Consider the following 26,282-nt stretch of genomic DNA (forward strand, 5'->3'; position numbering starts at 1 on the left):
AGGCTTTAACACTTACGAGAGACTCGTTCTCTGTTCATTAGCTCAGCCTTGTGCTCATGCTTACGTTTTTACACATGTCAGTTTGTTCACACACAATCCACACCATATTTTACTTCCCCAAAATCCCCATCAGTCACCTTGTTTTATCATGCAATTAACGAGGTTATTAGTGTCATTCTGAAATGTCAACTTTATCAAAAAAAGTCACTCTTCAACTAACAAAAATTAATTTACTAAAAAAAACCAGCCAACTCTATAAATATGAATTGCCCTTAGACTAGTTAAGTTTCATTCAGTTCATTGTTTCAAACAATACCTACTTTTATTTTTCACACCAAAAATCCTGAAACCTTTTCAAACGTAACTTGATTTCTCAGAAAACCCAGTTTGTGTTTCTGTGTTTTGTTTTCTGAGCCATCATGAAGAGAGAGAGAGAGTTTGATCATAGTGTAACCATGGCAAACTGCTTGATGTTACTCTCTCGTGGGAGTGAAATTGAAGCTTTCTCCAACTCTCCTAGCCGTGTTTTTGAATGCAAAACATGTAACCGGCAGTTCCCATCGTTTCAAGCACTGGGTGGTCACCGAGCAAGTCACAAGAAGCCGAGGTTGATGGGAGGAGAGCATGGAAGCCTTGATTCACAGTCACAAGGCTCACCAACCAAGCCCAAAACACACGAGTGCTCAGTCTGTGGCCTTGAGTTTGCAATAGGCCAGGCTTTGGGGGGTCACATGAGGAGGCATCGGACAGCCTTGAATGAAAGCCAAGTCCCTTTGAATCTTACGGAAAACATGCAAGGTCCTCTAAGTTTCACTTCCTCGCAAGGCTCGGCGACTAGTCCTCTAAGTTTCACTTCCTCACAAGGCTTGTCGACTATTAATAGTCGACGAGCCTTGTGTCTGGATCTGAACTTGACTCCTTTTGAGAATGACTTGGTGATTCCGAAGCTGAAGCCAGCACCCATGGTTGATTGCTTTTTGTAATCATCAGTTAAGCTAGCTTAATTAATTATGTAGACATGATCAATGTCTTTTTTTCTTTTTTTTTTTAGGGAATATATGATCAATGCTTTGTGCATGCTGTAGTTTACAAGCTATACCTTTGTTCATTTTTTGTTCAGAATAATCACACATCTATATTTACATATATAATTTAGTCCAATTTTTAGAAATTAGTATATATATTTATATTTGAGACATAGAGAAGGAAGGCTGCCAAGTGTGGTTTACCCTAGAAAACACCCGCAAGAGCGATTGTAATACTTTGATGCAATACCCAGGTGCTAATATAATAGAAGTGTGCAGAAATTTTATTACAAATTCGTAGAAGAAAATATATTTGGATCATTCTATAACAACAAATAATGGTTGATCTCTCATTGTTATCAGCTATGTATCATATGGTATATTATGAATTATTACAACTACTTTTTGTTTTGTTTTTTTTTTTTTTATGAGAAAATATTACATCTATACTTGATCAATGATAAAAATAATTATTAGAAAATAAAAGTAAAGCTTGATTGGTTGGTCTGTGGGTCAATGATAAAAAAAAAAATAGTTTAGTACAAAATGTATGACTATAACTTTCTTCAAGAAGAGAAAACAATCACTTCTTGCTTTAACTAATTGAAATATCATTTTCATTACAATTTAATCAGTGAATGTGATCTAAAAAGATCGTGTAGTCGTTCTCGGGCTAATACTTTGATATTATCTCATACTATCAAAATGTCAATTCAAAATTTTGAATTAAAATATGACAATTTGTGTTTTATATATATATATATATATATATATAATATTTCGATAGTAATAAGGTGGATTTAAGCAATGGTTTTCCTTAGAATTTAACAATTTACCGAGTTGAGGTTATCATTAATCACCCAAATAAAGTGTCATGGAAAAGAAAACTACATATATATATATATATATATATATATATATATATATATATATATATTATAGCTTCTTGTTGTAGTACATATCAATACTTCAATATAAAAAACAGGCCATTTAAATTTTTCCAGGTAGTGGTGATCTAGAAGAAAACTGAGTTTGAGTCTCCAAGTCACAGTGCCGTGTGGATCATAATACTGACTTGCCAAAATAAATAAATAAATGAAAGAAGAAGAAGATATCGTATGGTACATTTTTCAATCAGTATCTTTAAAAGCTAGCGTAGACTTTTTTTTTTTTTGTTGAGAAACCTAGCGTATAGACTATTTGATCTGCTATAGGTGTAGTAAGCCCGAAGCACAAGTTTGTCATGTCCCATCCATGTGTGTCTCACAAGTAAAGATAGAATTGTGCGTGTTGGACACAAGCAGCTTTGTCATGTCTCACACAATTGTATAGAAACTTCCCACCAATTGATCAGGATCAATGTGTTTTTGTTTTTATTGTTTTTTAAAAACAATATAGTGTTAGAATAAATAAAATATAAATTACATCCAGTACGGGTACGAACGAATAAAGGAATGTGCCAGTTTTTTTTTTTCTTCCAAGAATTAGACAATGACTGCTATTAATCTTGGCAGTGGCTAAACCCATGCCTGCCTTGATATACATAAAATATATTTGAGTAGCATGGTTTTCTGGTTAACTAGCTGAGTTTACTTGGCTCATAAGATAATATAAATCGATAATATAATCACTATTGACTTTGCTTTGGTACTATGAGAACATAAATAACAACATAATTGTCTTTATCACTACCATCATCACTAATAGCCTCAGCTTCACCGTCAGGCTCGTCATTGATTACTGAAAGCAAAGGGCGGAAATATGTGTGTATATATATATATATATATATATATAATTAATAAATTAAATATTGCCAGTGGGTGAACAAGCTTAGCTCAAATCAAATCGAGTCTAAGGTCAAATTATTGGCTTGTGTCCAAAACTGCTAAACCACTTCTTAAATTCATTTAAAATATATACAAAGGTCTTGCTCAAATAACTTACACACAAAGTCACAAAATATTAAGTATTATTTCTCAACCAACAAAAATAAAAATAAAAGTATTTCCTTGTTATTTCTTTAATTAATGCTTTGTCAAAATTTTCCTCCATTGTTATTGTTATAACGTTACTATAAACGAGCACCACTTTACACGATCAACAATTTCTTTCTCTCTATTTTTTTGGTCCTAGCTAGCCAGATTGGTAAACATAAATATAATATATACAACAATTTAAAGTTATTTGCACGCTACAACTTAGGCATTAATTAGTGCAAGACTGTACAATAAATTTTTTTTTTTTTTTTTTTGAGAAGAAAGACTGTACAACATGTTGTTCAAAGTTCAAACAGTTAACAGTTAGGCCGTAGAGATTCACAGGTAGCTACCTTATAAACACAGTTGGTGCAACCGATTGTCGTATTTTTGACTAAATTCTGCTAAAAACTATAGGTACCAGTTTGGACTTTATATGAAGCATTATTTGCTTCTTCTTCTTCTTCCTTTTTTTTTTTTTTTTGGTTTTTTGTTTTTTGTTTTTTGTTTTTGTTTTTTGTTTTTGTTTTTTTGTTTTTTGTTTTTGTTCTTATCACATTCTTTGCTTCTTAGTCAAGCTAAAAACAGAGTTGACTTTCATAATTTCGCCATTAGATTTTACACTAGTTGAGAATTCTTAACTGGTAGCAGTATTCAAATTGAATTGAGATTTTAGAGTGTATATAAAATAATCAACGCATATCCTGTATCTATATCTATACAAACAGTAATTTAGAACACATAAGCATACGCATTTGCAGATGTATATATGTCTACTATTTAAGTACAAGCTTGGAAACTAATGGTTAGAAAGACTTAGAAGTAATATATATGGCACTGAATAAAAATCAAGTTATGAATTCTTTTTTTTTTTTTGCTTCTGTTTTTTCTTTTTTCTTTATGGGATTTTTAAATTTATTTATAAGTACATACTGTGGGGAGTAAAAGGACCCAAATGGGCATATGGGCCTTTGGACTGTAGCATGAAGGCCCGACCTGCTCCAGAATTAAACTCTACGAATCGGCCCATATGCCGAGGTTCCGAGGATACAATCGAGGGTGAATTCCTCCTCAGACCGACCCAAGAGACCTCAAGGTTTCATTATGAAGGTCAAGGCACAACTCTGGAAAGACTAATGGTTAAAGAGGGACACCTTGAACCTTCTAGATGCACCAGTGTTAAAGAAAATATCAAGGGCAAAGGCTGCCACCTCCGCATTAAAGGCTCTGCACCTACCTCCCTGGTCGCATTAATGGGGAAGTGACCCCTGAACAGTAGGGCTGAAACTTCTAGTCACTGTCTAAAAAGTGTGACAAAAGGAAGTATTTAAGGGGGATGGAGAAAAGAAAGAAGGGAGAGGAAGAAATTGTAATCTTTAAAGGAAGAAAGAGAAATAATAAAGAAGTAGTCCTCGGCCCGAGTCCGAGGAGATCTATTTGCAATTATCATTCGTTATTTACCTATACGTGTTCATAAAAGCCTGTTATCAAGCTCTCAGTACTTCTAACCTAGATTTCAAGCCCACACTCTACAAATTTTATTGTTTAAGGCTCATTGGGCCTGAGCCCGTGATTGTCTTTGGATCCAGGTGCAATTGTGCACTTACACATACAACCATTGGAATATCGGTATTTGGAAAATATACCAAAAATCGATCTTAGGTGCTATATAAATTTCTCTGGTACAAAACCCTAACAATGAAGTAAAAATTGAGAGTTATTTGTGGTGGGCCGTGAAACGTTGGTAGGTTAAACACTTTTAGTTACATCGTCCAATCACATGTATTCTTCTATTTTTTGTATTGTGTTTGTTACGTTTTTGTTTGGATCATTATCCATGAGTTGTATATTACACATCGAAAAGTATAAATATTGCTCCGCATCCACGTCAATTTGTGCAAAAACTTCTGTTTATTTTATTTTATATAAAAGCCTATTTTTTATATTTTACAAAACTACTTTTCAAAAACACTCACATAAAATTAATTATTTTTACACTACATTTCATTAAAATGTTTCATTATCAATTTTATATTAGTCTCTCAAATCATCTTTCTATGCGTATAGGAATAAAAAAGTATTAAAAACTAGATTTGCACGTGAATAGTAACTATTTACCCTTACGATTATTGTAGCAAAAAAAAATGTAAATATACATATTTATAGATAGATTGACGTGAGGAGCTTTTAAAGTTAAATTTGTAATTTTGACACAATTTTTCTATAATATATATGCATATATGAGTGCACTAAGGTACTGCCCGTATTAATGTGTGTGGGAACTCAAATCTCAGCAAAATATATAGATATTACATGTGCAAAGTGCACACCTTTGAATAAGCCAAAAAAGTCATACCCAAGAAATTAAGAAGACGTGTATATGAGTCAGTTTTCACCTACCCGGAAAAGCGTACTGATACAACCAAAAAGATGATTATCATGTAATTAAGTTAGTGGTGACGATAAGAGAAAAGAGAATTTCCTTTTGGTTGCAGGAATTAGAGTACAAGTTACATAGCTAAAGCTCAAATTGTTTAGGTGTGAAGCCGCAGCAGCAATCTCTCTTTTCCCTTGCGTTCATTAATTTCCATTCTATCATTTTCCAAAACGTAATTTCCTTTGAATTTCACATAACATGTGTAACACAGACAGTCTTTTTTTAACCACTTCACTTTTAAAGTCTCTTCCTGTGTATCAAATCCATTCCACGTACTCAAATGCTTTATATGACACAGAGAGAGATCTTAAGAACAAAGTCACAGAAAGGACCATTAAAGTCAGTATTTTGTGTCCACCATTAGTGCTATCAGATAATATATGTGGTCCCGCAAGGAGCTGGTAGCTAGTGTGTCTTGACACTGCTGGCGAGGAATATAAATTGACTTTAGATTGTATGACCAACAATACAGTTGCATGAACTAGGCCATGTCATTTGTAATTTTGTGTGAACATTTAGCCATATTACCAAGACACATATCTAGATATTGTAGTTTTGCCCCTAATTGCCGACACTAACTTATCAAACCCCGTCGACCCCAAAAATCAATTGATATCTTAACCTAATAATAAGGATAAAATTTGGTTACAAATTTGGTTGTAGTTAACTTTTACTAAAAAAAAAATTAATATTATTACTTATTTTGGAAATCTAACTGTTAAATTGCATATTCTTTATGTTTTTAACACGTATGTCAAATTTTATGCCAATTAGATGTTATTTACCATTTGATTCATAAACTTATTTTTTATGCGTACTTTTAAACTACAAAAACTTAAAATTTAAATATTTTATTGATGATATAACTATTGATCTTTAATTTTCTGAAAATTTTGCAAGCATGGATAATATAAAAAGAAAATGCAACCAGTATTAGATTTGTCAAAATTCACATTCAATAAAAAATATTGAATAAAGTTGTAGGCATTAGGTACAATTAAGTTTATAGCCAAATTTTGTCACAATAATAAAGAGTAATCATCATAGAACAGATACTATAGGTGGAAAATTTATTTTATTTATATATTAAATAAATAAATAAATAAAAATTTCAACTTATCAAATTGGGGCACTTTGTTATAAGACACGCTCAATATACAGTTTGAGGCCTAATGTGATCATTTTAATTTTTTTTTTTGATAATGTGATCTTTTTAAATTTTGATATTTAAATATCACTTAAAATAACATCTAGTTAATGTTCTATATATTGGTTGTACTCTTGCGCTACAACCTTACTCAATAAAATAAACATTACTATATATTTTGAAAATCTAACCATTGAATTGTTTGTTATTTACGCCCTTAATACAACTGTCAAATTTTGCGTCAATCGGATATTATTTACTATATGATTTATAAATTTATATTTTATGTATAATTTTAAAATACAAAAACTTGCAATTTAAACAACTTATTGATGAAATAGTTATTGATCTTTAATATTTTAAAAATTTTGCTAGTATAAAGAATATAAGAAGAAGATTTCATCCAATGGTGGATTTGTCAAAATTCACTTCTAATAAAAAGATATTGAGTAAGATTGTAGCCTAAGGTTAGCCTAAGGTTACAATCAATTTTGTAGCTAAACTTTTTCCTTATCCCTAGGCCAAGATAGGTCGGCCTTGCTTTGTTAGTTTTATCATTAAAAAATGACAATAGCATTACAGGAATGCAACACATCATGAAAGGCTACAAAAACAACAAATGACATGATTAACACATGATGGATGAGATGCTACTCTCTCACTAAAAATATTAGGAGTAGAGCATGTTATAACACAATGAACAAGTATTTTAAAAGACTAAATATGATGTTACATGCGGTGCAAATAACATCAAAAAGACATCAAACATTGGTAGAGACTCACATTCCAAGCAAGGGACACATTGCAGGACTAATCATTATTGTCAGCATGCTTGGTTATTGTCAGTTTTAGGTTAGTGTGTATCTTACTAATACGTTGATATAAGTAAGGTAAAATTTAACGAATATTCTAAGGACATTGATTTAATAAATATTTAAAAAAAAATTTATGAAAAAAATGTGACTAACTTTTTTTACACAATTTTATTTACTATAGTTACTTTATCATATTGATATTTATTCTCTCAATATGCAATTACTCTAGTACCATAAGCATTATTCTAATTTTTTTTTTTTGGGGATAAGATATTCTAACTTTATCTTATGGTAAAACTTAGCATCAATGCGACAATATTGATGTTTTTTTTTTGGTAGAAAAAAAAGGGGTTGGGGGGCTATATTGATATGATATCTACAGATATTTTATTTTTTGAGAATAGATTACTTTTATTGCACCTTGACGTGTTAAGCATTAAATTCCATCTTTTTCCATTGACATAGTTGCTACTTCATATTACTATCACGATCAATGTGGCGTAGTTAACATAATTAGAAAATATAACTGCTTTAGATAAACAATAAAGTCTTACTTCTTTTTAGAGACGAAGTTGGATTATGAAATTGAGATATATATATATTGAGATCAATGATGCAGTTTACTACCAAACCAACTCGCAAATTAAAAATAAGTAAGTTCAAAGTGCAAACGCACATATATATCATTAAGTTATGATTAAGGGAAAATAATCGATGGTCGCCTATGTTAATTGGTTATATCATGAATTAGTATTATTCACAAGCTGCCAAAAATAAATATATATACATTGGTTAGGGGATTTGTTGCAAAAAAAAAAAAAAGTAGAGGAGGAAGAAGAAGCAAGAAGTGGGATTTGTTGATACATCAACTTGCTGAGTTGGAGTTGAGGTATTTTTTAAATGACTTAGTATTTTATAATTGGTTTAGCTGATCACAATATTTTAAGGATTGCAATGCAAATTTGCACTTGAACAATTCTAGAATCACAAATTATTCCATAGTTCTGACATGATTAATTAACTGTAAGTAGTTTCTTATCACTTATGCATGGACCTACTTTTTTTCCTTCACCACTCACGTTCTACCACATCACAGTTGAGACAAAAAAGTTGTATAATTATTTGTGATACTAGATTTAAGAACCAAAATCATTCATTCATTTTTTTTTTCTTTTTTGAATTCATTTTGGCTTTTTTAGGCTTTGTCTGGGGGAGGGGGTTTTGTTTGGGTTTTGTCGTTGTCTACTTCTTCTTTATTTTTTGGTGTTCCCTTGAGTAACAACGGTTCAAAAAAAGTATGCTAATTAATTTCAAGTGCAATAAACGTTTCTAGAATGGATTTGGTAGCTAAACAATTGCTCAGTCGGTCTTATAATTAAGCACCTTCGTCAGTTGGTCTAACTTGTCGTACCAAGAACACCTGGAATAGAACAGTACTTTTAAGTTTGAACTACTCTTTGCTCCCTGGTCAAGCTAATACACCAGTTTGACTTCCTCACCATCATTTTACTCTGGATTAGAATTTGGATTTGGTGAAACCCTTCAACTTGGATCAATGATATTTTATATATATATATTCACACACTTAAAATACAAGTTGAAATTAATACAATTACTTTGCTTGTATAAGACTATAATCACTTTGCTTGCACTTCAAATGGAATTAGATATAATAAAGTTGGATTAGAGTTATTTAACAAATTTGGACCTTGAGCATTAATCAAGAGTCTTGTATTTTAGTGGCATACACATAATCTGTTTCTTTCATTAAGTGAATTTTAGTGTTTAAATCTTTCATTCTCCGTTAACGCAGCTATCAAATTAAATTCGAAAAAAAAAGGACATTAATATATTTAAGCAAATCAAACATGAAGTAGGTAGTTTAGTTATCTTCTCTTTGAGTGAGTCCTTACACTCACTGACGTGGAAAGGAAAATGATAGGATAAACAACTTTTACTAGATCATTGGTGACCATAAAGACTTAAAGAAGTAAGGATTACTTTAACCCAGGGGGTTGGCTGAGTTGGTAGAGCTCTCAGCTTCAGGGTGCTTGTACTGGGCTCGACTGGGTGTGCTCCCCAGTTCGAGTCTTGCTACCTGCACTTTGAAACGAATTTTCTGGAGTTTTCCCTTGCCACGAACAGTGATTAGTCTCTGGTTGAAAGCCTTGAGGATACACTGTGGGCAACCAAAAAAAAAAAAAAAAGGATTACTCAACAATATTCAGGGAAAAAACAAAAACAAAAACTTGTAGACTACTCTGCAAGTCTTGTCGTGGAATCTTTAATGGTCGGCTCGATCGGTACTCGCTCAAAGTACCATGTTTGAACTTGTCTTATTCCAACTCCTATCTATCATTGTCCTTTCATTACTTTCTTGAATTTCCGTATACAATGTGTAAAACCATCTTAATATAACTGCACCTTTAAAAGTCTACATGGATACGAAATCTTTTAATCCCAAGTATTTAAAATGCCTGGTTAACTTGTTAGAGAGAGATTAATGAAGTCAAAGTCCATTGTTTGTGTTATCAAATATGGTTGTGTGAGAGTTTGAAAATATCTTACAAGCCATACTGAATATTGACTTTAGCATTGACTATTGGGATATAATCCCATGGATATTCCACTAAAAATGCTAATCTCTTTTTATCTTGAAAATATAGTTCAAGAGTTTGCAAATATTACCTACTATAATAACGCAACATAAATATGACAGTCTTTCTAAACTGTCCTTTTAAATTTGGGACAAGAAATACAAAATACATATATACCTATCTAATCTTAACTATTCATATATTAAATAAAAGTGTAAATTCTATTTACACCCCCTAAGATTTAGGTTAATGCCAACCAAGTTTAAAACTTTTTAAAACTAATAAATTTGGTCCCTAAAGCCAGTTTAGTCTCTAAAACAATTGAGGAAATATAACTAATTATTTAAGGATCAAACCGGCTGGTTTTGAAAAGTCCTAGACCTGATTGGCATTAGCCAAAACCCCAGAATATGTTAATAAAATTTACCCTAAATAAAATAATATCTTTTATATTTACTGTCAAAACTAAGTAGATAGGAGACATACAAACAAAAAGTATGTATCATACACTTTCTTTTCTTTTATAGTACCAAATAATATTATGGTTTCTACTTATTTCTTCTAAGTTTTATCATTATACTATCTCAGTATATATTGCTTTAAGAAAACTAAATGAAGCAACTTAACAAATTTTACTGAAATGAATCAGGGACGTAAGAATGCTACAAAGATGATTAAGGATATTTTCGAAGAGAGGAAGAAATCTACAATACCTCACCAAGATTCCTTGGACCTTTTACTTGAGAAGTGAGGAAGGAGGAAAGAATTTTAAATGAAGCAATCGCTGTGGACTTGGTCTTTATGCTTCTTTTTGCTATTCACGAAACTACTTCCTCGGCCATGACATTACTTATTAAGTTCATTTCTGACCATCCTGAAGTTCTAGCAGAATTAGTGGTTTGTGTTACATAATAATAATATAAAGCTTGTTAATTATCCCCCAGAAAAAAAAAATAATAAATAGAAAAAAATGGTAATTAATTATTTTCTTAGTCACATTGTAGAAAGAGCATGAGACCATTCTTAGAAGCCGAGATAAGGAAGACGGTGAAATTACATGGCAAGAGTATAAATCGATGACATTTACACATATGGTGAGTTGGATTAAGCCTGAAATATATATATATATATATATATATATATCAAGGTTTAGGATTTCTAGTCTCTTTAATTAGTAAATTTGTTTTGTCACTTTCGCAGGTAATCAATGAAGCAGTTAGGTTGGCAAATATTGTCCAAGGAATTTTCAGAAAAGCACTGAAAGATGTCGATGTGAGAGGCAAGTTCAAGTTTCTTATGATCAAATGGATGGTGTTTGATTTGAATTTCAGAATAGAATCATGTTGCATTTCTACATATGAAACACAGTTAAAAACTACATAAATTAATAGAAAAATAAAAAATAAAGTTACATAGCATAAGCCATCATTAAGAACATATCCAAAATCCTTTAATTTTCATTTGACATGCTTTCCCTAGTGTAGCCAAAAGCAACAGATGATAAAAGAAAATTGTAATTTTACAAGATATACAATTCCAACATGTTGGACTGTTATTGCCGGTTGAAAATCAATTTTTTAACTTCCTTTATTTAGCTTATTGTAAGATAGAGTTGTTTTCCACTAAATCTTTAAAAATAAGCCATGCTTTTTATGTTAGCCAAAAATAGTTTTCCTTTGACTCATTTTTTCTGATGTTACTAGACACTAAAAAACATGGAAAATTATCTTTACACAATATTTTTCATCGAAACAAATAGAGTGTTAATCATTTTCCTTGATGATGAATGAAGGTCTGACTATGGACAAGGGAATAGGTTTTTACATAACATTGCAATGCAAATTTAACTAACAGTTTACAAGGAGAAACTTAGAAAAGCGAGATTTTTTTTTTTTTTTTTTTAATAAGTAAGTTGTAAAGCATTCATTTTGAACCATAACCTCTCCTTCTACCTAGCCTTTGTGTTTAGCATAAGCAAGTCTTCCAAATTCCATCCTCGTGTATGCATGCCTTGCACTTCTTCGACGCATCTAGTACTCACCCTACAATGTAGCTCATTTTTTTCAAATCCCATCTTACCCCACCTAGGGGTGATAAGAATTGAGATCCAGTGCTAGGGCGATTGCACCGTCCAATTACCTTTCAAGAGTTGAGATTGAAAGTCAAAAGGTGCACTTTCAATCGCAACACTGGATCAGAAAATCTTTTAACCTTTTAACTTCTTATCTTTTGAACTTTTCTTTCTCACATTAGTGCAATTGTACACCAGATCTAATTTCATCTTGAGGCCATCGTCTTGAAGCAGAATTGCTATGTTAAGGGAAGAAACATAGAAAATACAAACAACAACATTACAAGGTTCATAGATTTGGACATGTAATTATGCCCTAGTGATAACAATCAAACATCTTCACTTCCAAGAGCAATTAGTACAAGATATGCAAATCCATCAAAAGAATGAAGGGGAAATGAAGCTCGTATACTACATTACATAATAATACCATACATCTGCACAATGGAAATGATACATCAAGCATCATCGAGAAATTCTATTGAAGATTTTAATAATATTCCAAGAAAAAGAAAGAGACAACTGCAGAAAAATGACCAAATGCTCACATCCTGGTCACTCTCACAACTTAGCTCACCTTAAAATCAATTAGTTTCCAAATTATAACCCTCATATTCTCAAAACTAAACCATGGTATTCATGGGGACATAATATCAAGTGAAGACATTAGGATGCAATCTGATCTTTGATGGAAAATTGAGTAGCAGCATGAGTTCCTGTTAATTAGTCTAGTAGAAAGCAACAGCAAACATTTGTTTCTACACCAGCATTTCATTTAACTCATGTCAATGTTACGGATTCTACCATTTTAGTGTAATAATTTCAAGTGAAGACATTAGATGCATGTAGTAACAAGAATGCATATTGATCTTTGATGGAGAATTGAGTAGCAAAATGAGGTCCTTTTCTACCACTAATGGAAATCAACAATAAAAATTTGTCCCTATACCATCATTTCATCCAACTCATGTCAACAGACTCATCTCTATAGGTTTGCAATTACACAATTTGCTATGGTGGCAAGTACTGGCAAGGTTATAAGAATTGTTTCTTCAAGCAGTGATGATACTCCCATTGGGCTATTCTAGCGATCACCAATCACCAATCACCAATTGCTACCACAAGTCATTGAATAACAAAATTTAAGGGCATCGAAGTCGCCAGACATTGGAATTTTACATAGATTATGTAGCTTCTAATAAGAATTTCAAGGACACCCACCAAGGAATGAAAAGGGGGGGGGGGGGGGTGGAGGCTTCTCACATCTAATGTGGCAGTCAAGTGTTAACTAAATATCCCAAAAGTTGATTACAATTTGGTATACATAAAAGCAGAGTAATACAAAGCACATATATGCACCAATTTCTTTTTTATTTTATTTGACACTTGTGAAAGAACGTAGCAACTTTTATCCTATCATATTGTTTTGTTATAACATCATATAATGGCCTTCATCCTATGCCATTATTTCAATGCCTGCATGTTAGAAGCTGCAGATGTACCAGGATAAAACGTCCCATGTTTACTGTCTTTCCATTTCTTTTCCATATCTATCATACCATTGGCGTGAAGAAAATCTCAATGGTCACAAGATATAAGCTACTCAAAGCTACATATATAACCTATTAGGAAGAGTGGTATTACTTACAAAAAACTTCAACTAGTTCTATAACTTTAACTGATAGATGTATTTGCTATCAAATTTGCATTTGATTATGCTACTCATCGCAAAAATTATGTATGGATTCAACGTGGTGTCTCACTGAACTTAGAATTTTCATCTAACCCTGAAAATTACAAACTGTCCTATAAAACAATCAAACTCCATCTTAAGTGAATTCAGCCTTTCAGTCAAGGAGTTATGCAAGTTTTTACAAGTTTCTTTCCAACACATAACCACTTTATTTCCTCAATATCAAAAGCATTGTACAGCATCCACATTAAGCAAAGTATCATTTGAAATGCTTCAAGCTATCTTTCCCAATTCCCACTACTAAAAACTTAGTGTATATCCGTGGTGCCGGCCATAAAATTAGATTCAAGCCCACAACACTAATATCTTCAACCAACATACTAGCAAGTAACCAAGCCAATCAGAGCAAAAACTAGACAATATTCAAAAATTAAGAAATGGGTCTTTTTATTTACATAAAGACTGTAAATTTGCGACCAGTTTCACAAGTATTCTCCAAAAAAGAAACAAGCTTTTTGACTTAAAAACTTTGCCCCCAAAATGTAGCTAATCTAATATCAAAGTGACTCATTCTTCAGCATCGCTAGTGTTTTGATCAATATTAGCAAACTTCTGCTTGAATGAGTCTTGCCTTTGCAACCATATCATGTGCCCCTGCACCAAAACCCGCAAAATTTTCCCCAAATTTTATCACAAAATTGAATGAATGTAGTATTATATAATACAATGTTGAGTGTAATACAACGGTGTGGGTTGGGGGATGTATAAGAATTTAGCTTACTTGGAGAGCAGCAGCCCAGGCAATGAGAAAAGAAGCGAACCAGAATTTCTTGTCCTTGAGCAGATTCTTCACTTCCATGTTCAAATTCAAAACCCTAACCCTTGAAATGCTCTGCCTTTTGATGCCTTTATTTTTGATCGGTAAAACAGAGCTTGCTTATATCAATGAAGCCCAAAACCTTTAGAAAAGATGGGTTAGGCTTGGCTCAGTTCATACTACCATAACTCAGGTTATGTTTGGTTCGAAGGGAAAGGAAAGTAAATCCAGTGTCTGGTTTAGGAGAAATTATAAGATCCTCGCATTGAATAAGTGACGGGGTTCACCGTTCTAGTAAAATACTCATTTCCTTGAATTGGAGAGAGAGTAAATAGTTTTATGGGTAGAGCCAGTTAATAAGCCATTTTCTTTTTCTTTTTCTTTTTTCCTTCTTGTAAACCAAACACTTGAGAGGAAAATAATTTCCTTTTTGCTCCCTTTGCCTTTTCTAATCTCCGTTCATTTATCTTTCTTTTCCACCTCCCTTGTGTTTTCCAAACACTGTAAGTCTTCTTACCAAAATTTTAAGATGAATTATGGATCCTCAACTGATTTAATGTTGGCATTTGGTCAACTTTGATTCATTCAATTCCATTGGGTCAATTCAGTCTAATTGATCCATTTCAATCCATTGTGGTACATTTGGTTCATTTTAGTCTACTTTGGTGTATTTCAGTCCATTTTGGTCTTATTAGATAATTTTGGTCCATTTCAGTCTACTTTGGTTCATTCGGTCCACTTTAATGCATTTCGGTCTCAATGGGTAAGTTCTGTCGATTTCGGACCATTCGGTTTATTCAATTTACTCAATCTACTTTGGGCCATTTCAGTGCACTTACTAACTAAGAATGGAAAAAAAAAAACATATTTGGATTATAGACAGATTTGGGTTAAGTATATCTATTTTAAATCCAAATTTATTAAAAAATTATAAATTTCAAACTCGTATAATGAACGGCATTATTTACTCCCATTATTAAGCCGTGCATATGATCAAGCTTACGTGGTTGTTCTAACTTTGATTCAAAGTCACAGGAAGCTGAAAAAACTAATCAACATGGGCTACGAGTTTTAGTTTTTAAAGATTTTTTATTGGTATATTGCACATATATGTTGCATTTTGAATTCAAAAATGAAGGGAGAATCGAGATGCCATTTGGCCTTGTGAGAGAAGTAGCCAGAGATGTCATACAATTTAGTAAATATATTAAAAAATAATAATAACCTAAGCTTTGGGAGAAAAGTGTAAAAGACAAAGGGCTCCACTAGACAAAAGATCATTAAAAAACTGCAAAAATCATAATCGAATCCTTGAAGTTGGTTAATATTTTTGTTTTCTTTGGCAAGGAATGAACAAGAACCATGGAGTTGGTCAACAGCAAATCTACTGATCACTGCTTTAATAAAGAAATATTTTAGTGAAAGAAAAATACTATTTTGTTTACTTTTTTGTTTACTAGTGTACAGTTAGTTTACTTTTTTGTTTGCATGCAGAATGGAGGAAAAATACTAATCATTTCTAAAATGAACATCCGTATTTATAAATTCTAACAGTAGGGTCTAGGGATAAGTTCTGCCGTATGCCGTCTAGAAAAAATGGGTGCAGTTCCAAGGTCGCCGCACTTGCATCGGCAACCGAAGCGGTGAGCGACGCCACTAACTGTGCATCCGTGCTGCGTCAATTTTTTTTTGTTTTTGTTGTTGTTTTCGGATTTGCGTTGATTTCGGTGGAAATGAGCTTTGATACGGACCGATTCAAGCCGAAACGAGTGCCGAAATTGCCGATACGGCCCAATTCTGGTTGAAACATGTCGTCACCATGTTGCTGGCGTCCATTCTTCTGCTTTATGTGGCCTTGTGAGAGGGAAAAAAAAGTGAGAAGGAAGAAGAGATAAGGACGCCACTAAGATAAGGAAGAAGAGATCAACTGAGACTGTAGATAGATTTTTGAATAGAGGTATTGGTATAAGAGATAAGGACTTGAAAAGTCAAAAAGATAAAAAAAAATGTTGAAACTTGTGAAAATAATAAAAATATAGGATTTGATTCTTTGATTTTATCACCTATACCCATCAGTTTTTATTATTCTTTAATACTTTGATTTTATAATGTCATTACTTTTTTTTTTTTAAGGAAAGTAATTTAATATTATAAATATGTTATTAGGCTAAAATTGGAGTTGTGTAAACATTATAATAATATATATAAATATGCTTTTAAATTTAGTAATATATGTTTACCATTACTCTTAGTGTGCGTTTAGATATCGCTTATTTTACTAAAAATTAAAAATAATAAAAAAAATATTTTTCGAATTACTGTTCACAAGGAAAACACTGTACACATGCCTATTTGCACTGTTCATGTCCAATGAACAGTGCAATAGGCGCTGGTTTAAAATAATAAATTTTTTTTTTAAAAAAAACGCCTAACGCGCAAAACGCGCACACCAAATGTGCAAAACAAACAAACACTTAAATTGCTATATGTTTACCATTATATATAAAATATATATATATATGCTTAGCAATATATAGAAAATATAACTAAAAATATTTTTAATAATTTTTTAATCGCCGCACCTTGTCGCACTTACACTCTACTTTTTAAAAATTGTCAAATCTCGCACCTGCACCCAAATCCGAATCCACACCCCTGCTTCATAGTACACAATGTAGAACTATCAATTTAATTTCTTTTTAATACAGAAAAGTGAGTCATTCTATGATTAGTATAATTCAGTTTCCACGTTAATTAAGATACTTGTAACTTGATAGTGTTACTTGGCTGTCCTAGAAAGGAAAACTTGGATTTGAATTCTCAACCTTTTGTTAGTTCGTTACTAGTTGTACGGGGAAAAAATATTTTCTATATATATAATTACATGAATTTGGGAAATAAGAGTGGGGTTGACACTTATGTGAGACAAGGATTATATGGAAATTATTCTCGAAGTGGATTTTCTCATAGACCATCAATTTTACATGATGAGCTAACGGTCTCACTGTAGACAGTTGTATCTGTTTCTAGTGTACTTAAGCTCAACCAAACATGGAATCAAGTGATGGTCTAGTAGAATGACATCCTTTGTTGTGTCTAATATTTGTGATTCAAATCTCACATTTCCTCCCTCCCTCATTATCTACCGATAAAAAGTAAAAAGAAAAGAAAAGAAGCTAAGCCACACAGATCAATCAAAAGTAAGCTAAGCAAGGAGTATAAGACAAAAGATACAAACACATTCCATAAGTAATGCTTTACAAGCGAAAAATACATCATGAATATGGACATCAAATATTCAATCCAATCATTGAAAACTGCATTGGCCCATGTCTTCAAATTTCAAAAGCAACAAAGAAATCCCAACTAATGACCTCATGAACAGTAGAACACAATTCTTCTATCACAATAAGAGTGTTTCATTTTATAGTACCCTGGCTATAGTGTGCACAGCTCATTTCTTGATATATATATATATATCCACAACTCATTTTTGTACTTCTTATGGTACTTGTCCTACTTTACACACTCAAGATTCTCTCTGTTTCGTTTGAAATACACATGGCCCATTTTACGTTTAAAATTTTACTTTGTAGATCTTATGGCTGGATGTCACATTATTTAGAAGTTTAAATAACATGACAATTGATACACAAACATGAAATGGATCCATTCTTGCGATTGACTCATAATCGATCTTTGATCCCTCTTGATCCACAACTGATCAACTGCATCAATACCTTAGACGCCTTCTTCTTCTCTCTGGGACAATCATTCTCCAGCAGCAGATTTCTAACATCAACCTTCTTAGACCCCTCCAAACTACCTAACCCTCCAAAACCATCCTTTGAAAATGCCAAGTGAACCTCTTCATGACCCTTCATCTCAGTAACATCATTCCCTTCACACTCTTCAACTTCTTCACCACCCTTCCTTTTCTGCCTCCCCTTATCCTCAGTCTGTGTGGCCGCATTAGATGCTTTTGCAGCAAATTCCCCACCAGCTCTGGCCTTGTAAACTTCATATTCACGAAGGTCGTCAAATGAACTCCATGACTGATTCTTCTTCCTCACAATGACTGTAGGGATATTGGAGTCTATACTTGAAGTGCTTGTGTTGAAGGAATTGTTTGAGGTTGATGATATTGATGATACTGTTTCATAGGATCGAAAGCTTAAAGAAGTTTCAAGGAGTTGTGAACCTTTGAAAACGTATTCTTGGCCATGACAAGGGTATATGAAGTCATTGTCAGACAAGTCTTGCCACACAAATCCATTCTTGTAGCTCCTGAATGAAAAAATAATGGATAAAAATTAAATGACACAATCTATTTGGTTGCTGAAAATAATATGAAGAAAATTTCAAGATAGTATAAAATTTTTGACTCTTATGCTTAGTTGAGTAATTGTTTAGCTGAAAAGGTATGGTTTATACCTAGGAAAAATTACAAATTTTAGTACATAAGTCTTAAAATTTGATGTGTCATCAATCACCAAAAAGTAATTTAAACATTGATTTTTTATGTTGTTGAAGTGATATCAATCATATCATGTTAGTCTGTAAGCCTTTGACAGTAAAATTGGTAGTGGCTTTAGCATTTTTTTCAATTTCTTAGAAACCGGCCAGAGTTTAAAGGAGCAAAATATGTGCAGGGAAATAATTAGATTTACCTTTTTGAAGACCAGGTATACATGTTGGCCATGCCTTGTCCCCGAAGAATATTTAATCTGTTCAACACATCTGAGAAACAGAAAATTTTAAACAAGAAGATACTACTAATATTGAATTTTCATACTGTGTTTAGTGCGCTTTTGGGTCTCTGACTCTTTTTAAGTATTCAAGCTTCATATTTGATCAAGTGATACTATTGAGTTTTACTATGTTTTGTTTTGTTTTATGGAATTTACCTTTGAGATAGAGTCCTTTTGGTGAAGAGAGAGGGACCTCCATGAAATGAGGTTGCTCGAGCTGGCCATTGCGGGAGAGGTAGTAAATGATGGGAACCTTTTGCTCAGTTGTCTTTGACTTTGGCTCCATCCAAACCTTGGTTCTCTCAGGACTAGTGCCTCTGTCTTGCCATTGCCTTGGCATGCATAACACTTTCCTTCCTGCTGAATCCACTGCCATAATTATCTGAACAAAGTAAAGCAATTCATTACTTAAGGTACATAAAATAATAAAATTGGAAAAAGTGAAGTTTTAAAAAGTTGTATATAGGCAGGCAGGTAAAGCGAGGAATAGAAGAAATGTTATTTGAGGGAAAGTGAGGGAGCTCATATTTATAAGAACATGGCTTGGGAAATGACAGAAGAAGTAATATATAGTAATATAGAGCATGGCTGGTGGATTGGTTAGTCAATAGAGGGAGCAAACCGACAGCTTTATCAAACAAAGAAGTAAAACAATTGAAGTTTTGCCCATCAAATTTGCCATTGCTGAAATTTGAATCAACATCAACCAATCTTAAGGTCATTTGCATGTAACTTAAGTTTATGCAGCAAATTTTTTATGAGGCAATAATTTAGAACGATCTCTGTTATGTTTGGTGCAAGTGTAGGGTCAAATGCCCACATGTTCCATAAAATGTATTGTCTATTATTAACAAGCTCACGGGTTAAAGTAGGCTTAAGACAACACTTCCTTTTTCAATGCATCAGTAAAAGTCAAAGGCTAGTCCCGTGAAACCATGACGCTCTTGGGAGGCAAGTTGGACCATATCCTATAGCTGCCAAACTGAAACCACGGAAGCTAATAGAGAATCTGCTGACTGTGAAGCTCCAAAGAGAAGAGCTATTACCGATTCAGGCTTAGCTTGATTTATCAAATACTATCTCCCGGCCATCCATTATGTGCTGCTGAGTGCAAGATACCCTTCAGCTCCAGTTTTTCTAGTCACAAATAGGAGGAAGTGTCCAAAATCATATTAAATGTTACTAGAGTCGCGACCACTAACAATATTTTTGTCACATTTTTGGCTAGCTAGTGCTAAGCTTCGTCTGAGATTTGGAAAATCAACCAATTCATTTAACATTTGGTTTGTTTCAAGTATTTGGATAGAATAGAATCATGAATTACTATTTACCATTGAGTGCAAACAGAATCCTTTAAAAGGGATTATGTCCTGGTTGCAATAAGCTCAAGACCAACCTCAGAACATAATTTAACACCATCCAGAGCAATCCTTAAACGTGGCTAATAAGAAGCCCAGATGTTGTGAACTTTGCTTGGCCAAATGGGGTTGTGGAAGAAACCATAGGTGATAGCTGATACAGAAAATGCTAAAGCTACCATCAATTTTTTATAAAATGGTTTACAAACTAATGTGATAACGTGACAATGATTGTGATTAATACCAGTCTCACTAGATCAGACAGGGCAACAAAAAGTGTACCATCCAAATGATTGAAAATTAATGACCTAAAGAAACAACAATAAGATTTACTTCATTTATATGAATACTAATAGGAGAAAATAATCAAATATAAACTTCACTGATTCCTTAAGACTCTTTGCAGCAAAATCATTTTGAACAAAATTTGGAATACTAGCCCGTTTGGTACGTGTTTAAACAACAGTTTTCAAGTTTAAAAGTTTTTTTTGAAAATACGTGTGGGAGAAAAAAGTGTGTAAAAATATGTGTAATGTTGTTTAAAAACTGAAAATTGTTGTTTGAAATCATGTACCAAACACTAACTGTAACAGCAACTACATGTGGCTGTTCAGGCCATTCCGACAAAGTCAAGCAAACGTTGTTCCTAAAAAGAGAAATAAAATTAAACAAATAGAAAACTATTTCACCTATCTATGAATATTAATAGATCAACAGAAACAAAGGATGACAATTCTGTAACTCCCTACATGCTCAACTAGCACCAGAATTTGTTGGATCAGCATTTTGCCTCTTTGGACAAGCTGAGGATAGATGGCCCTTTTCACCACACTCATAGCATGTTCTCCTCCTTATCTTACCACTGACTGAACTCTGTTCAGCATTATCAGCTACTTGACTTGTAGCATTATCAGCTATTTGATTTGTAGTATTATCAGCTCCTTTACTTGTAGCATTATCAGCTACTTCGCTTGTATGCGAAGATCCTGACTTTATTCCCGCTCCTTTCATAGGGACCGCACAACTGATCTTGACAGGTCTTCCGCACACAATTTGTTGATCCAACTTTAATGCCATTGTTAGAGACAAACTGTCAGAGAAATCAACATGGGCATAGCCACGGAACTCCCCTGTTTCCTTGTCCTCACCAAAACGTATAGATGATATATTGCAGTCAGAAAAAAATTTCCGCAGTTCATCCTCTGTTATATCCCATGACAAATTTCCAACATAGATTCTATTGTAGCCCTCAACAATTTTGGGGGCAAAATCAGGTAATTTGATGACTCTTGTTGCCTTATAAGGCTGGATTTTTAGATATAGTCCACCCCTGATACATTAGAAGCTACTTAAGCATGATGTGGAATTAGGCAAAAACAATATATACATATGGGAAATTGAAGGGAAATTTTGTGTATATGCTACTCACATGTCAGCTCCATCAAGAGCCAAGGCTCGTTTAGCTGCAGCTTCAGTCTGTAAAAATGTAAGAGTTAGATCAAGCAAGGCAGGAATTAAAAATTTAGCAGTAAGATCAAGCAGACCAGTAATTAGGAAATGAAAACTATTCAGGATTCAGTCAGGAAAAAAAAAAAAAAAGAATCTCAAACCCTTGGAAACTTCGCCTTTTTGTTTTTCAGCAAATTTCAGCTGCTCTATTCAATCTGTAAACCAGTTTATATGCCATCATAGTAGAAATTGGCCTTTCTGCTATTCTATAAAGATTTAGTTGACAATGAAAATAAGGAACTTTTATCCATATATGCGGTGCATGCCTCAGGTATAAATGATCCTACATTTCAAGGCATGCTACTAACATCTTACATACATCACATACTAGGGAGCATGCGTTTGAAAGGATAATGCCAAAGGTTGGGTATTAACATTGAAGTAAACTTATTACTTATCAAAAAAAAAGAAAAAAAGAATTGAAGTACAGCAAGAAACAGGAGGCTTGAAATCAGTTAAAAATTGAAACTCTTGTGATTCCTACCAGAAAGAAGCCACCTTCAACTAAGAATGGTGAAGAGGTATAGCAACATGTGCCTCTCCAAACCATGCCCAAAGAGGTTCTAGTCTCAACGGTCAAACCGGAACAACAAACAGTCCAGGTAGGAACCATCTTGTTCCTTTTGTTCCTTCTTTCTACGTCACCACTACCACTACCACTACCACTACCACAGCCACCCCCTACTCCTTTTCATTTTCTCTTGCAAACAAACACAGCTTTTTATTGGCAGTCATGGACCTAATGGTTTCAAACCCATTATGGCATGACCTCACATTCCACCCATACTTGTGGGAGGAGGAACTGCCATTTGCCAGAACTCATTGGCCACTTCCAAGCAGACACACACACACACAGCCACAACCTTTCTCAATCTTTTTTTTTTTTGATAAGTACCACAACCTTTCTCAATCTGAAAACAAGATCTCATGATTTGGACCAATCTTGTGCTAGGCTGGCCAGTTAGGTTTCTAGGTCACCTCAGTAATCGTAAAAAACAAGTGCATTGATAACTTATCTTCATGTTTATAAATTATAAGTTTATTTTCACTTGTTTTCTATAGCAACCAATATCTAACTTTTAAGGGAGCAAAAAAACTAATCAAACTTATGTTACAATTGTAATTTATTAAAATAGAAAAACTTCCCAGTCTAAATGACCTAAATGCGATAGACAATCTACGAAATTACTTACCTTGAAACTAATAATGGCAATTCCTCTGAACTTCCCACTCTCAGGAAACTTCATACAATCAATTTCAGTTACAGTACCACAGCTTTCAAAGAAACTTCGAATATCATCCTCCGTCGAGTAATATGGAATGCCTCCAACATAAATTTTTTTAGCAACCTCCTCATATGGTTGACTGTTAAACAATATAGAAAACACGCATAATGAGTGAAAAGCTACAAAACCATCAACATTCCCATAGAGAAAGAAGACACCATCAATTCAAACCAATATCCTTTTATATATGAGAAGATAATTTTATTTGCTTATTTAACAAAAATGAAGGGGAGAGGACCTAAAACGATCTAATATCTTTAAACTTAGGTTTTGACACTGTTACGACCAGTGTAAAATTTAAATCAAAATGCAACTATTTACTATTTGGCTTAGAGGGTGTGAGTTACACTTTTTAGTTCTTAGAGTATCAACCAACATTAAGCATAAACTTAAAATTAGGAACAAACACACACACACACACACACACACACACACATGTTTTGTATGAAATCGCTGCATCTATCCAAGTTAGTCTCTACATTAGTAAAAGCATCATATTTAGAGTGGAAACACAGCAATTTCATGCTCAATATGTTAATTTCCTTTTTGCCAGTTTCTCTTGCCAACCAAACAGGATAACAAATGCATTCAATACCAATACCACACAATCGACTCAAAAGCACAAATATAAACACACTTAGAACTCAATGAAAAACAAGTACTTTTCCTACAGTATACTAAGAGGAAGCTAAGACCCCATAACCTCCATAAGCAACAAAAGAACTTCCTATATGCCAAACAAACACAACATAATCATACAAACAAAAATGAAAACAAAACCCAAATTGGGCACAAGGGTATCTTCTCATATTACCTCTCAGCATTCTTATTTGTCTCCATGACCCATTTCCCTGCACCCCCAAGCTCGGCACTATTGTTCTCTTCCTCACTCTTACCCTCCTCCTTCTTCTTCTTAACCTTTTTCTTCTTCTTCTTCTTCTTAGATTTCTTGGCCTCCTTCACAACCCCATTTTCCTCTGAATCCAAAGCTCCATCCTTTACCTCCTCCTCCTCTCTCTTCCTCTTCTTTTTCTTCTTCTTCTCAACCAAACTCTCAGACCCACCTTCTTTCTCTTCAGGGTCACCACCACCACCACCACTTCTCCTACTCTTCACAGCCTCTGGGTCCTCCAAAGATAGCTTTTTTCTGCGTTTCTCTCGCTTTGTCAATCTGGGTTTTTGAGTCGCCGAGTCTATAAGCTCTTTCAGAGACAATTGGGGCTTTGCATTTGGGTCTGGTTTTGTCGGGCCACCGCTATTCGGGTCGGATTCTGATACGGTTTTCGTTATTGTCTCGGCCAGCTCGGCTCTTAGCTTTCTCTTCAGCTTCTTGTTCGATAAAACCATCCTTACAATACTACAACAATGGCGGCTTGCTCTTCCACATAGAGAGAGGGACGAACCGTCTGGGGGGGTTTTCTTTGTAAAGCTAAGAAGTAGTGAAACGCATCGTTTTTTCTCAAACAGCGCAGCGGAGAAGATAGTTTAAACTACATGAGTTTGTTTTGCCGTTTTCACTTGGAGACTGTGGGTCGTTTAGTATCCACGCTAGATAAATGGAAAAACAAAAATTACACTTTACCGTCCTAAATTATATATTAGATTACACTTTGCGCTGTAAACTTTTTAAATGCACGTTTTGCAGTCTAAACTATAACTCTTGTTACACTTTGCATCTTAATATTAAGTTTGTCATTAACTTAGATGGAAATATAAAGTTTATGATGCAAAATGTAATCAAGAGTATAGTTTAGAGTGGTAAAGTGTAATTTCTTCTTTATTTTTAATGGATTGAGAATATGGGCAATTAAGTCATTTCACAGGATATCATACTTTTCCATCCAAGTTAACGGCAAACTTAATGTCGAGATGCAAAATGTAACAAAGGTTATTATACTTTAGGGTGCAAAATGTACTTTAAAAAAGTTTAAAGTACAAAATATAATCTGGGGTATAGTTTAAAGTAATAAAGTATAATTCCAAAAAAAAAAAAACCCTTTGATTAGATCACACCCTTTTATCCTATGATTAAAGTTTAGCTGCAAAATTGTTAGGTTACAATTTTACTCAATAAAATAAAAATTATTATATATTTTGAAAATCTAATTATTGAATTACATGTTTTTTACGCTCTCGATATACATGTCAAATTTTATATCAATCAGATTTTATTTACTATGTAACCTATAAGTTTATATTTTATGCATAATTTTAAACTTAAAAAAATTCCAATTTAAATAATTGATTAAGGACATAACTATTAATTTTTAATTTTCTAAATTACAAGCGTGGAAGATATAATAAAAAGATGTAATCTAATAGTAAATTTATCAAAATTCACTTTCAAAAAAAAATATTGAGTAAAGTTGTAAACTAAGGCTACAACCAATTTTATAACTAAACTTTGTGCATAAATTTATTTTTGTCAAAATTCACCTCCAATAAAAAATATTGAGTAAAGTTGTAGATTAAAATTACAACTAATTTTGTAACTAAACTTTATCTATAAATCTATTTATGAGAAAATATTTTTCAAATTTTGATTGAAATTAGTGAAATAAAAGTAACATTTATTTTACTTTACTTTAATGTGTGGGTATATATATAAAAGTTAGACTTATAAGTCATGGTTGCACCAAATAACTTCACTAAATTGTAGCTGTAAGTGCACAATTTGTACCCGGTCCAATCATTAGATGGACCCAGGCCCAAAGAGTCTTATACAATGAAATTTGTAGAGTATGGATTTGAAATCTAGGTTAAGGGATGTTGGAGAGTTGATAAAAGAATGCCGCAATTT

The 26,282-nt window shown here is 33.2% G+C and overlaps 3 protein-coding genes and 1 long non-coding RNA gene across 6 annotated transcripts; 1 reads left to right on the forward strand and 3 right to left on the reverse strand.

The window, feature by feature from the left end:
• The first annotated feature begins 282 nt into the window (after nt 1-282).
• Nucleotides 283-1,146, forward strand: LOC142638745 (uncharacterized). Its single transcript, XM_075812811.1, has one exon. It carries the CDS (start codon nt 420-422, stop codon nt 981-983), a length of 564 nt encoding a protein of 187 aa, XP_075668926.1. The 5' UTR covers nt 283-419; the 3' UTR covers nt 984-1,146.
• A 13,003-nt stretch (nt 1,147-14,149) lies between these two features.
• LOC142641247 (uncharacterized) lies at nt 14,150-14,891 on the reverse strand. The gene is made up of 2 exons (XR_012845346.1): nt 14,543-14,891; nt 14,150-14,415 (listed from the first exon to the last, which is right to left on the reverse strand). It is a non-coding gene; the product is annotated as an uncharacterized LOC142641247 (long non-coding RNA).
• Nucleotides 14,892-17,857: 2,966 nt separating this feature from the next.
• On the reverse strand, nt 17,858-20,877 carry LOC142640951 (protein SOSEKI 5-like). 3 transcript variants are annotated; one of them, XM_075815288.1, is made up of 4 exons: nt 20,661-20,877; nt 19,486-19,711; nt 19,249-19,318; nt 17,858-18,865 (listed from the first exon to the last, which is right to left on the reverse strand). In XM_075815288.1, exons 1-4 carry the CDS (start codon nt 20,661-20,663, stop codon nt 18,265-18,267), a joined length of 900 nt encoding a protein of 299 aa, XP_075671403.1. In that variant the 5' UTR covers nt 20,664-20,877; the 3' UTR covers nt 17,858-18,264. The 3 variants fall into 3 exon arrangements, with proteins under 3 accessions (XP_075671403.1, XP_075671404.1, XP_075671405.1); XM_075815289.1 differs by having other exon boundaries at nt 19,486-20,466; XM_075815290.1 differs by lacking the exon at nt 20,661-20,877 and having other exon boundaries at nt 19,486-20,580.
• A 173-nt stretch (nt 20,878-21,050) lies between these two features.
• LOC142640950 (phragmoplastin interacting protein 1) lies at nt 21,051-24,992 on the reverse strand. The gene is made up of 4 exons (XM_075815287.1): nt 24,297-24,992; nt 23,390-23,561; nt 22,117-22,163; nt 21,051-22,017 (listed from the first exon to the last, which is right to left on the reverse strand). Exons 1-4 carry the CDS (start codon nt 24,827-24,829, stop codon nt 21,441-21,443), a joined length of 1,329 nt encoding a protein of 442 aa, XP_075671402.1. The 5' UTR covers nt 24,830-24,992; the 3' UTR covers nt 21,051-21,440.
• Between the last annotated feature and the right edge of the window lie 1,290 nt (nt 24,993-26,282).

This window comes from Castanea sativa, chromosome 6 (assembly GCF_040712315.1).
Source record: "Castanea sativa cultivar Marrone di Chiusa Pesio chromosome 6, ASM4071231v1".
NCBI classification, from domain to species: domain Eukaryota; kingdom Viridiplantae; phylum Streptophyta; class Magnoliopsida; order Fagales; family Fagaceae; genus Castanea; species Castanea sativa.

What these genes read in the sequence shown, in the direction of transcription:
- LOC142640951 (XM_075815288.1), bottom strand. An exon ending in AAAAGGACTCTATCTCAAAG is followed by an intron (nt 19,319 to 19,485) that starts GTAAATTCCATA and finishes TCTGTTTCTCAG; the next exon opens with ATGTGTTGAACAGATTAAAT. An exon ending in TATACCTGGTCTTCAAAAAG is followed by an intron (nt 18,866 to 19,248) that starts GTAAATCTAATT and finishes TTTTTCATTCAG; the next exon opens with GAGCTACAAGAATGGATTTG.
- LOC142638745 (XM_075812811.1), top strand. Translation starts at nt 420, where the DNA reads ATGAAGAGAGAGAGAGAGTTTGATCATAGTGTAACCATGGCAAACTGC.
- LOC142640950 (XM_075815287.1), bottom strand. Translation starts at nt 24,829, where the DNA reads ATGGTTTTATCGAACAAGAAGCTGAAGAGAAAGCTAAGAGCCGAGCTG. An exon ending in ACAAATAAGAATGCTGAGAG is followed by an intron (nt 23,562 to 24,296) that starts GTAATATGAGAA and finishes ATTGTTTAACAG; the next exon opens with TCAACCATATGAGGAGGTTG. An exon ending in TTGCCATTATTAGTTTCAAG is followed by an intron (nt 22,164 to 23,389) that starts GTAAGTAATTTC and finishes ACATTTTTACAG; the next exon opens with ACTGAAGCTGCAGCTAAACG.